Source organism: Nomascus leucogenys, chromosome 22a, assembly GCF_006542625.1.
Source record: "Nomascus leucogenys isolate Asia chromosome 22a, Asia_NLE_v1, whole genome shotgun sequence".
Classification (NCBI taxonomy): Eukaryota; Metazoa; Chordata; class Mammalia; order Primates; family Hylobatidae; genus Nomascus; species Nomascus leucogenys.
The window spans coordinates 753,530-767,575 of NC_044402.1; the positions used below are offsets into that span (position 1 = coordinate 753,530).

General features: G+C 64.9%; 1 protein-coding gene across 4 annotated transcripts; it reads left to right on the forward strand.

Annotated features, from left to right (window-relative positions):
- The first annotated feature begins 679 nt into the window (after nucleotides 1-679).
- NUDT14 (nudix hydrolase 14) lies at nucleotides 680-9,042 on the forward strand. 4 transcript variants are annotated; one of them, XM_003276212.4, is made up of 5 exons: nucleotides 680-867; nucleotides 4,240-4,283; nucleotides 4,949-5,013; nucleotides 5,205-5,442; nucleotides 8,700-9,022. In XM_003276212.4, exons 1-5 carry the CDS (start codon nucleotides 787-789, stop codon nucleotides 8,938-8,940), a joined length of 669 nt encoding a protein of 222 aa, XP_003276260.2. In that variant the 5' UTR covers nucleotides 680-786; the 3' UTR covers nucleotides 8,941-9,022. The 4 variants fall into 4 exon arrangements, with proteins under 4 accessions (XP_003276260.2, XP_030658977.1, XP_030658975.1 ...); XM_030803117.1 differs by lacking the exon at nucleotides 8,700-9,022 and adding an exon at nucleotides 5,988-6,488; XM_030803115.1 differs by lacking the exon at nucleotides 680-867 and adding an exon at nucleotides 3,184-3,926.
- The last annotated feature ends 5,004 nt before the right edge of the window (nucleotides 9,043-14,046 follow it).

Here is a 14,046-nt window from a genome sequence, read left to right on the forward strand (position 1 = left end):
GAAGAACTGAAGCTGCCTGGGACCCTCCCACACCCAGGAAAGGCCGTCATCAAGGTAGGACTTGCAGGAGGAGGGAAAGGCAGCTGGATTTTGAGTGGAGGAAGGACAGCTCCAGAGACAGCGTGGCAGCTCCCAGCCACCCTCGCCACCAAGAACCTCGAGGGGAGGCCCCCTCGGCCCGAGCTCTGGCCCCTCCCGCTCCCCACTCTCCTCTCCCCTAGCTTCTTTCCAGGGCCCTCTCTCTTTGGTCTCCTGTGATTCTCTTCCTGGGCCCACAGTCCCTCCCTCCCTGGGGGGCTGCCCCGCCCCCGGCCCCGCCCGCGGACCCCTGGAGTAACTTAATCTCGGGGTTGTGGTCCATCTCCAGAGTGGGGAGGCATCCGTTCGGCCCATCGCACCCCAAAGCTGCAGGCCCTTGGCTCCAACCACCTCCAGGCCCTCCCTCCCCCAGCCAAGAGGTCCCGAGTCCCATCCAAGCACTGTACCCCGGCCCGGCTGGCCCCGCCCGGCGGCCGGGGTCGACCCGGCCAGTCCTTCCTCCAGGCGACGCCCACGTGCCTGCGCGGCTCCCCTGGCACCGCGGCGACCAGCGCCCCCAGGCGCGCGGCACCCGACAGGTGGCACCTGCGAGCCCCGCCCCCCTCGGCCGCCCCGCCCCGCCCCGCGCGCCCACGGAGCATGCTCAGAGCCGCGGTCACGCGCCCGCCCGAAGGCTCCTGTTGGGACAGGGCGCCGCCCCGGGTCGGCCCCGCAGCGGTCGCGGCCCCTGCCTGTCCTGGCGCCGCCATGGAGCGCATCGAGGGGGCGTCCGTGAGCCGCTGCGCCGCCTCACCCTACCTGCGGCCGCTCACGCTGCATTACCGCCAGGTGAGCCCGCGTCCCCGCGCCCCCGCGCCCCCGCCGGCGGCCCAGCCCACGATCCGCGCCCCGCCCACCGCCTTCTGCGCCGCCGGCCCCGCCCCGGAGCCCCGCCCCCGCCCCCCGCCGATCTCCCGGGCGGCCGCTTCTCCGCCCGCAGGATCGGGGGTTCCCAGACCCAGTGAGCCCCCAGGCCGGGGAGGGGCCGCGGGAGGGACATCGGAGGGGGCACCACTCATCCTTTCAAGCAAGCATTGCTGGGCCCCATCCTTCCTGCCCGCGCAATCCGACCCTCTTGGCAGTGGAACTCCTTGGTTGCCCTGGGGATCAGGGAAGGCTTCCTGGAAGTGGTGGCTTTCATGCTACCACTTGAAGGAGGAGATAGCTGGGCCGAGAAGGAAGGAGCAAGGAGCGCAGAGGCCGGGAGCAGGGAGGTAGGAGAAGCAGCTGAGTGAGAACTTGAAAGAACTTCTCAAAGTGGGCTTCCTCCTTGGGGTTTTTCCAGGGAGGGCACCTCCTTGGAGTCTCCATCTGCCTAAGCTCAGCCTTCCCCACCTCCTAGGGTATCACCTTCTCCCATGCCAGGCCCCGGCACAAGAGGCTGTGTTGCCTCATTTAGCACCAGGCACATGGTAGGTTCACAAGGAATATTTTGTTTTGTTTTGTTTTTGAGACAGGGTCTTGCCCTGTCTCCCAGGCTGGAGCGCAGTGGCATGATCACAGCTCACTGCAGCCTCAACCTCCCGGGCTCAGGCGATCCTCCTGCCTCAGCCCCCGCCCCAGTAGCTGGGACCACAGGTGCACACCACCACACCCGGCTAATTTTTAAATTTTTTTGTAGAGACGACGTCTCACTGTTGCCCAGGCTGGTCTTGAACTCCTGGCCTCAACCGATCCTCCTGCCTTGGCCTCCCAAAGCATGGGGATTACAGGCATGAGGCATATGTGTTGGGTGAAGGAGCTGCTGCCATTCTCTTCCCACATCCAGTGGATCACTGAGTCCTGGCCTGTCTTCCTCCAAGCCCAGCCCTGTCCAATTCGGGCCCCACCATTTGCTTTCGTGCCCACCTGCCCCCAGCAGATCCCTCTGCCAGAGCTCCTCCATGCCACTTAGGCAAAGACCACCTTCCTGGCCACAGTCAGTCCAGCCCCCCAGCCTCTCTATCAGGTCAGGTGGTCCAGGTTGCAGTGCCTGTCTGCCTGCCTGCCTCCCTCAGGGGGCATCCTGTCCCCCCCATCACATCCAGGACCCTGCCCCTCACCATCCTTGTGAAGCCCTCTTGGCCGCCAGCCTGAGAGAGGCCCTGTGCCCCTCACTTTCCCTGTTGCGGGAGTCCTGTTGGCTCTGGAGGACAGGGGATCCATCTCCCCAAGGTGAAGCTAAGCTGGTGGCGCTGGCAGGGGGCAGCTGGGATCAGTCAAGGTACAGCAGGAGGGGACATGGGGTCATTGCCCTTTTCCCTGACGTTGGCCATATGGGATGCCTGCTTGTGGCTGCACAGTCCCCACAGAGCTGGGTCTCAGGCAGCAGGTACAGGGTAGCCCAGGCCGGTGCCCTCTGTGGCCCTTGGTGGCAGCATTCTCTCCCTCACTTCCTGTGAAGTGCTGAGGGCAGCCCTTGCAGCCTCAGCGGGCAGCCCACCGGCACAGCTCTGCTGAAGGGTTCTGGTGACCAGAGCTGAGCTGGTGCGGGCTGTTGCTGTGGTGGACACGGATGTAGGCTCAGGCTGGGCGGCATCTCCTCAGGGCCAAGGGACATTGGGTTGGATGCTGGCTGCCACCCAGGGGCAGCTGCAGCCCTCAGCTTTTTGCTGCGTCCAGCCAGGGGAGGCCTGTGATGTCAGACAGACCAAAGGCAGGGGACCCCCATGGGTCTGAGGCGATGGGGACTTGTTTGCACCCAGCCCTGCCCCTCCCTCTCAGGCCTCAGAAGCCTCCCTGAACCTTCCTGCACCTTGACCTGGCTGGACCTAAGGGTCTGACATGCTTTTGACCTTGAGCTGAGAGGGTCCTTGAGACCTGCATGGGGTGATATTACTTGGGGGGAAGCAGTGGTGGGGAAGGGGCATAGGCACAGGAGGCACTGGGCAGGGGGCTTCCCTGGAGCCTGCCCTGGCTGGTTGGTGGCTCTGGGGTGGCTGGATGTCAGGCAGGTCTAGGCTCGCCTCCTGGGAGTGGTACCCCATGGCCTCTCCGGCCGCCTGACCTGCACAGGACACCGGCCCTCCCTTCCCTTGGAAACCTGCACTCTCCTCCCAGGACGCCTTTGCCTCCCAGCCAAGCTCAGAGGGCCTCTGCGCCTCTGCCTGCCCAGAATCCCTTCCCTCACTTCTGTCACCTCCCCCAGAAAGTCCTCAGGAAGGCTTCCTCCCTCTTCTGCAGTCCTGGCTGCACTTCCTGTGTCTCTGCTGCTCAGGCCCCTTGTCCATTTCACAGCCTGGGCAGAGCCCCCAGGGTGGGATGAGCAGCTGGCCTGGGCCTCAGAGTGGCAGATGGGCTGAGCATGCCGGAGATGGGACCCCTCGGGACCCCAGGCCCAGCCCCCAGGATCGGAGTGCATCTCAGAATGCATCAGTTCCAGCCTCCCCCAGCAGGCCCAGCCCACACGCCTGCCCTCCCTGCCTCCTCTGTTCACTGAGTGCCACCCAGGGTGCAGGGGCCTGCCAGGGCGGTGTGCCCAGCATGGGGGAGTGGGAAGGTGGAGGGTGGCCACAGGAGAACAGGACCACAGGGTATATGGGAGAGGCCAGAAACTGGGGGTGGGAGTGGGGGCCCAGCCCGGTCACCATCACAACAGTCACCGAGTCCTGCGGTGCGATCTCCTACCTGGCTGGGGCACCACCCTTCCCCATCCACTCCTGGTGCCAGCCCCTCCTGCCACCCTGCCCCATCCGCTCCTGGTCCCGGCCCCTCCTGCCCTCCCGTCTACCCCTGTTCAGTGGCCCAAGGAAGCTTCAACAGGAAAACCTGACCTCTCCTCTGCCTGCGAGGCCCTCCCTGCCCTGCTGTGAGGGAGTCGTGCCTGCCCTCCCGGGGCCTCCATGCGCCTTCCTAGACTTGGTGATGGTGTACATCTCTCTGCAGCCCCTTGTGCTCGGTCGGTGCCGGGCACTGTTTCATGAGGTGCCTGGACACCTTCCCTGCCCTTTGCCCTGGTCTTCTGCCTCACTTCTAGGGTATTAGGCTGTCCTTGACCTCCCTGCCCCTCCCAGGCTGCTTGCTCCTCTGCCCACGGGAGCTGCAGCTCCTGGCTCCCGTGGACCCAGGCCGTGAGCCAATCTCCCTGGTTAGGAGTGGGTGCAGCGGGTCTGTGGCCTCCTTGGTTCCCCGAGCACCGCCGCCCATCCTGGGGCATTCTAACCGCTGACCTGCCTCTTCTAGAATGGTGCCCAGAAGTCCTGGGACTTCATGAAGACGCATGACAGGTGAGAGCTTGGTCCAGCCCGGCCACTGGGGAAGCCCCAGACTGATGTCCATGGGGACACTGGGCCCAGGGCGAAGGTACCCTCTCCTCCCTGACATTTCTGTTCCCTGCGTGGGCTCCAAAAGTCCCTTCTCTCTGCCCGGCCTCTGGGTTTCCTGTCCCTGAGGGGTCAGCCTGAGGCCTGGGGGCTAAGTGAGGTCTTTGCTTAGGCCACTGGGACCATGATGGTGGGCAGGCCCTCTCAGGGCAGGGAGAGGCTGTCCTGGAGCCTTTGCCCCTAGCGTCCAGGGTCTGGGCTGGATGGCGACGTGGCTGGAGGAGTGTGGCTGGTGGGCAGCTGGTCAGTGAGGGCCAAACGTCCTGTCAGTCACCCGGCCACAGCTGCTAGCACCCTGACCTACTCAGCTGCCTGTGTGTCCTTCCCTGCCCTCCGCCTCCCATCCTGCCAGCCGGAATACAGCAGGTCTGCGTCCTGGCCGGACTGTGACCCTGGAAAACTCTGGTCCTGCCTGGGCCTCAGCCATTCTATCTGAGCAAGGGGCCTGACCTCCCTGGGCTGCTGGCAGAGGAGGTGGGATGGCCACACTGGGAACAGAAAGATGGGAGGTGGGGCCCCAAGAGGGCCAGTGGAGTGCTTCTGTGCTGAGCCCCTCCCCCCGTACACAGCGTGACCGTTCTCTTATTCAATTCTTCTCGGAGGAGCCTGGTGTTGGTGAAGCAGTTCCGGCCAGGTGAGGCCAGCTGGGGTGGGAAGGGGATCTGCAGGGTCACCTTCAGGTCCCTGTGGTCCTGAGGGTCTGAATACAGATGTGGGAGGGGGCTCCAGGGGAAGCTGAGGCCCTGGGAGGGGGCCTGGCTGCGCAGGTGACCTGGAGGTGGCCACCACGTGGCTGTGAGCACAGTCTGGCTTCTTCCCACGCAGCTGTGTATGCGGGTGAGGTGGAGCACCACTTCCCAGGGTCTCTAGCAGCTGTAGACCAGGACGGGCCTCGGGAGCTACAGCCAACCCTGCCCGGCTCAGCGGGGGTGACAGTTGAGCTGTGTGCCGGCCTTGTGGACCAGCCTGGGCTCTCGCTGGAGGAAGTGGCTTGCAAGGAGGCTTGGGAGGAGTGTGGCTACCACTTGGCCCCCTCTGATCTGCGCCGGGTCGCCACATACTGGTGAGTGGGACCAGGCCCTCAGGCCTGTGGTGTGGCTCACGAGATGAGAGTGAGGGCCCCGTCCCTGGGAGTGTGCAAGCAGGATGGATTCCTCCTTGTTTTTCAACACGGGATCAGGGGAGGGTTGGACTGAATGCGCCTCAGATCCTAAGCCAGGCCGGAACCTGGGCTCTTGGGGCTCTCTCTGCAGCGTCTCGGCCCCATGCCCCCAGCCTGCAGCCCCCAGCCGTGTGGGGCAGGCCGGGCGGCAGCTGCTGCTGACAGGTGCCTCTACTTCCTGTAGGATTAAGACCGGGCGCTGGGGGTGGGGGTGACTCACAGCTCTGTTCTCAGAGGGTGGCTCAGGAATGAGGGAGAAGCTGTGTCCTGGGCTGGAGAAGGGGTGGCTCCAGCTCTCCTGGGGAACAGGCACTACTAGAGCCTGTGCTTTGGGACCTGACCCACCAAACTCGAGGCACCAACTCCTGCCCCGCGAGGGCTGCCGGCTGGGGTGGGGTTGCCTTCCCAGGACAAGATGTTGGGATGAAGCCCATCCACTTCCCCAGGGACACTACGATGGGCTCCTGACCCTGGCTGAGGTCTTGGGGAAGGAGGAGGGTGTCACAGAGACCCCCACCCCCACCAGCTGAGCACCAGCCTCCACAGCCTCCTCCAGAGGCCAGGGCCCGCTCCACTGGGAGAAGCACCAGAAGTCTCTGCACCTGTCAGCCTGGCACATGGGCCACTCAGGGTTGAGCCTGGGGCCCTCCCACCTCAGAAGCCTCAAGGACTTAACCTGGGCATGTTCCTGGCTGGGTGGGTGGACTCCAAGTTAAAGGCAGCATTTCCACACTGGGCCAGGCATGGTGGCTCACGCCTGTAATCCCAGCACTTTGGGAGGCCGAGGCAGGCGGATCACCTGAGGTCAGGAGTTCGAGACCAGCCTGACCACATGGAGAAACCCCACCTCTGCTAAAAGTACAAAATTAGCCAGGCGTGGTGGCAGGAGCCTATAATTCCAGCTACTCGGGAGGCTGAGGCAGGAGAATCGCTTGAACCCAGGAGGCGGAGGTTGCGGTGAGCCGAGATTGCGCCATTACACTCTAGCCTGGGCAACAAGAGTGAAACTCTGTCTCAACAAAACAGAATTTCCATGCCGAAGGGTGGACTTGGGTGTGAAGGACGGGCCTTGGGAGGGCCATGCCCACTGTGCCCCCAGCTCTGCGGCCCATAATACTGAGCACAGCCGGGAGGCGTGGGAGGGGTTGGAGTCCCCTTGGTCCCCCTGGAGGAGGTGGGCCTGGGCAGAATCCTGGCAGAGGGACCACATGGCATAGGCTCTCAGGGCAAGTGGTCAAGCAGCCCTGGCCGCGGTGGTTCTACTGGCACAGCCTCTGGGCCACAGCCTGATTGTGAGGGTACTGGGGAGCCAAGGAGGGCCCTGGGAAGTAGGCATCCTGCTTAGACTTGCATTGTGAAGAGCAGGCCGTGGCTTCAGGGACGCAGGACTGGAGATGCGGCTGACTAGGGGTCAGGGCGTCTGTCTCTGAGGGCCTGATGGGGGGCTGGACTGACAGCAAAGTTCACCCACCCTGTGGCAGGGCCCGTGGCTCCCTGTCTGCGATTCTGGAGCGGAGCCAGGCCTCTTACCTGCCGCTGCAAAGGACAAGGCCCAGGGAGGCAGTCAGCTTGGGGCGTGATGGAGGGACGCTGGAACGTGCCCTGGGGTGGGGGAGGCGTTGCCCAGCCTGGCTGGCAGATTCCTCTCAGCCCGGGCCAAGGGCCGGGCCTGTCTCCTTCACAAGCCGGCGGAAACCGGGGCTGGAAACCCCAGACCCGCCACTTCCCTCAGAGGCACAGCCGTGGCCGCTGCCGGAAATGGGCCATCAGGAAGGGGTCTACGGGAGGTGAGGGGCTAGAGGGCAAGGAAGCAGCTGGGTAAGGTCGGTCTGGGGTGGGTCCCCCCCTGGAGGTGGGGAGGCACTGGGGGTGGGGCACGGAAGCCCCCAATTCTGTTCCCTGCCCCTGCATGTTGGGCACATCTCTGAGGGCGGCCTTTACCCTGAAGGCCTCCGGCTGGCCTTGGTTTATGGCACCCGACAGCCCCTCCTACAGTGAGCCAGGGCTCCCCCACCCCCGGTCATCTTCCCAGATGCCCCTCAGTCCCGTTTCTCCCCAGATGCACACCTGGCCCTCCCCGTCCTGTTCCAGAATGCAGCCCAGCCCCTCTGCCATCCTGTCCTCCCAGCCCGTGGTCTCCCTCCACACACGCCAGTCCAGGCTCCTTCCCTTGGTGCCTGACCCCTCCTGGCTGCCAGCAGCCCCCTTCTGGCCACTGCCCACTGAGGGAGGGGGCTCCCTCTCACCCCTCCCCAGCCTGGGCCACTGGGCCTGATACTGAGGACCTCGCTGCCACCCCACCCCACTCTGCCATGCTACGGGGTGGGGGGTCAGTGCATGCTGTCCCTTGTCTGAAACTTGTGTCCTGTGGGTGGCTGGTGGGGACCCCTCGCGGGAAGGCCTGGTGGGGACCCCTCTCGGGAAGGCTGTGCCGGGCCTGCTGGGTTTGTCCCTGCTTCCCAGCCAGCCTGTGTCCCCGGGTATGGGCTGGGGTCTGGCATGGGCCTCTGCAGCTGGCCACAGACTAAGGGGCTCCAAACAACACTGGGAACAGCCTCAGGGTATCTGTGGTTGGGGGCTGCGGACAGGGGTGGGGTCTTCTGCTCGGCCTTGACAGGTTGCAGGCAGGTTGTCAGCCAGATCTGCAATCTCATGGGGGCTTGGGGGTCTCCCTGGCTCACGTGGTTATGGCAGAATTCAGCTCCTGGTGGCTGGGGACTGGGTCCCACCTCCCCACTGGCTGTTGGCCCCTCCCAGCATGGCGGTTGCTTCCCCTTCAGGGCCAGCAGGACAGGTCTGAATTTCTCCCTTTCTGGCGTTGAAACACCCTCCGGAGGGCTTCCTGATCGGGCCATGCCCGCCTGGGATGCTCTCCCTTTTGATGAGCTCAAGTCACTGGTTAGGGTCCTTAATCACATCTACAACACCCACCCCACCTGGCGAGTACAACCTGATCAGGGAAGGGATGCCCTGCTGCGGGAGGGGCCACAGGCGTGCACGCCAGGTGGGAATCCGGGTGGGAGACAGCATCCCCGAGTCCTGCCTACTGGAGGGCTGGAGGGAGCAGAGTGGAGAGGGTGGGTCGGAGGGTGGTAGAAGGGCGAGGGGGCCAGTGGGGCCAGCGTGGGTGACTCAGCAGACCCTGTCTCAACCCGTAGGTCTGGAGTGGGACTGACTGGCTCCAGACAGACCATGTTCTACACAGAGGTGACAGATGCCCAGTGTGGCGGTCCAGGTGGGGGCCTGGCGGAGGAGGGTGAGCTCATTGAGGTGGTGCACCTGCCCCTGGAAGGCGCCCAGGCCTTTGCCGACGACCCGGACATCCCCAAGACCCTTGGCGTCATCTTTGGTGTCTCGTGGTTCCTCAGCCAGGTGGCCCCCAACCTGGATCTCCAGTGAGACTCCAGGGTTCTAGACAGAGGCCAGTCTTGGCCACTCACCCCACACCCTGCAGACCCCAATAAAGGCTTGCATAGCTCCAGCTTCTGCCTGCTGGTTCTGAGCTCTGTGACCAGGGCCTTGGAGAGGACTGGGGAAGGGGCGGGGGGCAGTGACCCTGACCTGAGATGGCCCATGGGATGTTGCGAGCTCTCCTGTAGCAGGAGCAGCTGGTGGCAGGCCATGCAGGTGGCTGCTGTGGGGCTGAGGACAGGCCCGGGGATGCCATGGGCAGGGCCAGGCTGTGCCTCCTCTTGGAGCTGGGAGGGGTGGGGTCCGGGACTCATGGAGGGTGGCATGGCAGGCCTGGGGGTGGACCTGCTGGTCACGGGGCTGCAGCATGAGCTGTGCTCATGGGAGTGGTGGCTGAGCCAGTCCTGGGGAGTTGGGATGGGGTGGGCAGCACTGCAGGCTGCTCGCTGCGGGGAAAGTATGCTCCCTGCTCCTGGGGCAAGTGGGGGGTCCCCACCCTGACTGGGGCTGGGCTAGAGCCACTCCACAGGAGCCCGGAGCCAAAGCTGCCCCGTGTCGGGGGCCCCAGTAGCTGTTCCGTGCACCCCTGGCCTTGGAAGTTTTCCAGGGGACCTTCCTCGGCCTGTGGGGCATGCAGAAATGTCTGCAGGCTTGCTCCAAGAGGAGGGGGTGGCGGCACAGGGTGGGGACACAAGGCCAGTGGTCTTGACATGGGCCAGGTTCCTGGTGCCAGCCCGGTCCTGGTCCCGGGGCACGGCCTCAGCCTGGGCCACCCAGCACCAGGCTCTATTGGCCCCTGAGCGTCTCTGGCCTGTATGCCCTGGCCTTGCCTTCTGACCTGTCCTGAGGGTGGGGCTGTGGGAGATGCGTGCAGCTCAGAGCTGCTCCCCAGGTGCCCAGAATGCTTGTGGGGCAGGAGGGGACCCTGCTCACCTGGTCTGCTTCCTGGGCCAGAGGTGCACAGTAAGGGTTCTGCAGGTGAATGGGTGTGTTGGCACTGGTTGTGGGCATTCGAGGGCACTGCTGGGCCATCACTCTGGGGTAGGATCGATCCGCTCCTGGACATCATTAGGTCCAGGCTGTGGCTCCCAGGAGGAAAGTAGAGAAGGGGACAGTGAAGTGAAGGGAGCCTCAGTACCCTGCAGGGTGGCACCATGGATGGAGAGGTGGAGACTGACCCCCTGTTGTCATCCAGCACAGTGCTAGACAGCCTGGCATTGGAGGCTGTCTTGAGGAGGCTGTGCCTCAGGGGCCCACAAAGCAGTGCCACCTGTATGCAAATGCTGGCTATGGCCCAGGTGGAGCCCTGTGGGCATCAGCAAAGCCAGCGACAGGGCCGCCAAGGAGGGGCTGTCAGGTATGGGGTGTGTGCCAGGGAGGGGCTGCCAGGTTTGGGGTGTGTGGGTCTTGGCCAGCCCCACCCAGATGAGGCCCCAGCAGGACATTCACAGGACAGGAGCTCTGCCCAACCCACAGCAGCCCTGCTGTGCTGCCCTTACCAGCAGCCTGCCTGGTGACACCACGAGAGTGCGGTGGGCCCTCCGGGTTGACCAGCAGAGGCCTCCCACTACCTCAGAGGGACCTCTTGCAGGCACCAGGTGGGTCTGGCCCCTGAAGCACTGAGGGGACAGGTGACAGGGCACCCGGACCTGGGTGTAGTCCAGCCCCTCACTTTGCTCTGCAGCCCAATGGGGTGGGTCAGCAGGCAGTGCTGCCGGGCCTAATGGAGCTGGCATTGATTTCCCGGCACTGGAGGGGAGGTTGTAACCGGAAACTCCCCTCCCTGTCTGCTATATTTAGCACTGCAGGACCCGGCGGAAGCACAGCTTACTCTGGAGCCTCGCCGGCTCTGTCCAAACCCCTGGCAGCCCGTCCCCAGCCTGGTCCCCAGGAGTGCCCTATGGGCCCAGAGCCCCTGGCCAGGCTGAGCAGCTGCACCCTTGCCCTCTGCACACAAGCTGGGCACCCGCCGCCTCAGAGCACACCCGAGCCCCTTAGAGCACACCGGAGCCCTCAGAGTGGGAGCCCTCCAGGCTGGGGGACGGGTGGCTCTGGGAGGCTGAAAGGTGCTGTGGTCCAGTGGGCCCCAGGACAATGATGAGATCCCTTTCTAGAAGAGACCGGGTAGCCTGGTCTGGTGAGGGTTGTGGCTGGAGCCCTGGCCCCCACTGATCTCAGCCCTTCACCCCAGCAAGGTGCAGCACCAAGGGGCAAATGCGTTTTGTGAAATCTGTGTGAGGGGCAAGGGTTCCCACTGCTGCCTTCTGGAAACTCAAACCAGGGTCCAGCTGCCTGGCATTTCTGGCTCAAGGGCTACAGAAATTCCTGCAGGGAAGGCACCCCCTCTCCGATGCCTCCTATGTCCCCCTCCTCCCCAAGGGCAGGTGCGGCCACCTTCCTGACCTGGGTCCTCTCATGGACATCATGAGGTCCAGGCAGTGGTTCCTAGGAGGGTACAATGAGAGGGAGCCACCCTGGGCAGGGGGGCAAGGACTGAGCCCCTGGTACTACCCTGATGCTCACCCACTTGCCCTGGGCCACGGATACCCAGGCAGGTCTCACTCCAAAGGGCCTGGAGGGAGGCATCTCCCTACTTGGCAGGATGGGCTGGGCTCTCTACCCTGAGGCTGGGCAGGCCAGTGGGCAGGGCTCCAGGCAGGCTGCGGCTCCTGCTGGGTTGAGCTTGAATCTTGAAATGAGTGTGCATCCCTCACTGGGGCCTCCGCGCTGGGACAGCTCTGAGCTGGGGGCGCCTCGGCTGAAATGCAGCCGCTGCGGGAACAGGCCCCTCGTGAGCCACTGAGTGGCCAGCCTGTTCAGTCCTTTCCTCCCACAGCTGGCCAAAAGCAGGAAGCTGGGAGCTGGACCAGGGAGGGGAACCTAGAGGGGCTGTTCCCTGGGTTCCCTCCTACACTGGAATTCCCCCACCTCAGCCCAGCTACCATCCCCTCCCCTCACCTGCACCATGGCAGAGCCTTGACCTCACCCCTGTGCCTGTCCCCTTCCCAACCAGGGGACTTTGTGAAAATGTAGGTCACTGCAGCCCACCCAGCTCAGTTGCTTTTGTGACCCCTGTTGGGTCTTAGCAGGAGGACTTGCGTGTCACCACTGGCCTTGGGTGGTGGTCATGACCCTTACCAGGGTCCCGCTCCTGTGGCTCCAGGACCTTGACACATGCTGTTCTCAGCTCCTGGCCTGGCTGACCCATGCCCGTCCATGCTCTGGCGGCCCCCATGCCAGCTTCTGCATGGCTTGTCCAAGTCCTCTGTCCACCACTGGGCTGGGGGCTCCTGAGGGTGTGCAGGGCGGAGTCTCCCTTGTTCACCACTTGGCCAAGTGCCCAGCACCTCCCCCCCCCACCATAGTAGGGCAGTGGGCGCAGGTAGGGACGGAGCCCTGGGCCTCTGGAGCTGGGCAGAGGGCTTCTCTGTCCTGGGGCTTCCCTCTCTCGAGTACCCGAGTACCTGCCCCCAGGCCAAAGCACAGGAGAGGTGGCATCTCCACAGGGAGCCCCTCCCCCCGTAGGCGGTAATCACTGCCCACACACCGGAAGGCGGCAACTGGAAGGCTCTGAACACAGCTTGGGTTCTCTTGTTTGGTGGGGGTCTCTGTGCAGGCCCCGTCCTGGCTTGTGTCTTAATCCCCATGGAGCCTACCCACCACCAAGTTTGGGGTGGGCACTCTGAGTGAGCAGAGCCAGCTTAGGTGGGCATGGGGGGGCTCTGACCCACCCCTTTAGGGACCTTCAGCTGAGCCTGCGGCCTGGATCCTGGAGGGGCTGCTAACAGGGATGGAGCAGGCAGACCCTGCGTATGGGGTGTTCACAGGCCCTGTGCCTCCAAAGCTCTCTTCCTTCAGCCCTCAGCGCCAGCACCATGGTGGCAGTGACTTGCTCCAGGCCGGGGGGCTGCACTGCCACCCAGCTCCGGGCACAGGGCAAATTTGCCAGAGGAGCTAGGGGGAGAGAAGACAGCTCAGTTATCATGGGGATGGGTTGAGGACCCCTCTGGACCATATGGGGGTCTTTAACCACCAAGGTGACCCCTAGCTCTGGAAAGGACCGTGCTCACTGGAGGAGAGGCAAGGTGCCATTGGTTTTGACTCTGTGGAGGAGCTGCGAGGTCACCCAGGGAGAGGGCAAGGAGGTCACCGCAGAGGATGGGGTGTGGAAGCCTGGTGACCAGGGCAGCAGGGGGAGGCCTCTCTTGGGGTAGCCTTCAGGGACAGGCACTGCCGACTTTTGTTCCCCATTTCCCGCCTCTCGCCCCCCAAGCCCAGACCTGAGCTTGGGGGGCGAGAGGCGGGAAACAGGGAATGCGGCCTGAGCATTTCCTGAGGGCATGGCCTGGCGACCTCGACGCCAGCGCCGAGCTGAGCAGTCTGCACCCTGGAGCATTTGTTGACTGGCTGCGTGACCGAGCGCCTCGCAGAGGGGAAGGCAGGGGCGTCGGAGGGGCGCAGCGCCCCCTGCAGCCGGCGTGGAGGCGGTAGGAGCGGCGCGGAGAGGGGGAGATTCCCGGAGGAGGTGGGGGGCGCGCAGTAGGGGCTGGGCCCGGCTCTGGCCCCAGGGCCGCGCCACCCCGCGTGGGGGCCGAGCCCTTATCAGAACAGGAGGCGGCATCTCCTCTGGGACTGCAAGGAGCGCGGCGGTGGCGCACTGATGGGAGGGGACCACACGGCAACCTCGGGGCGCCCCACCCCCGGTTTCTGACACCCGGCAGGAGCCCAGGCGGAGGAGGGGAGGCAGCTTTGCGGCGCCGACGCCCGCTTCGCCGACTCACGCGGAGGTGTGAGCGGGGCCCCCGCGGCCCGCGCTGACCCCGAGGCCCCGTGCCTCCGCCGCCCGGGCGCCCTGGGAGGCGCGCGCCGGGCCGGGGCGCTGGCAGGCGACGCCCTCCGCCGCCTTTAAAGCCTGGGGCGCCCCCGGACCCCCCCCGGCCCCACCCCGCGGCGCGGCCCCGCCCCCTCATGCATATGCAGGTGCGCGGGTGACGAATGGGCGAGCGAGCTGTCAGTCTCGTTCCGAACTTGTTGGCTGAGGTGCCGGGAGCGCGGGCGCGCAGAGCCGAGGCCAGGACCCGCTGCCATCACCGC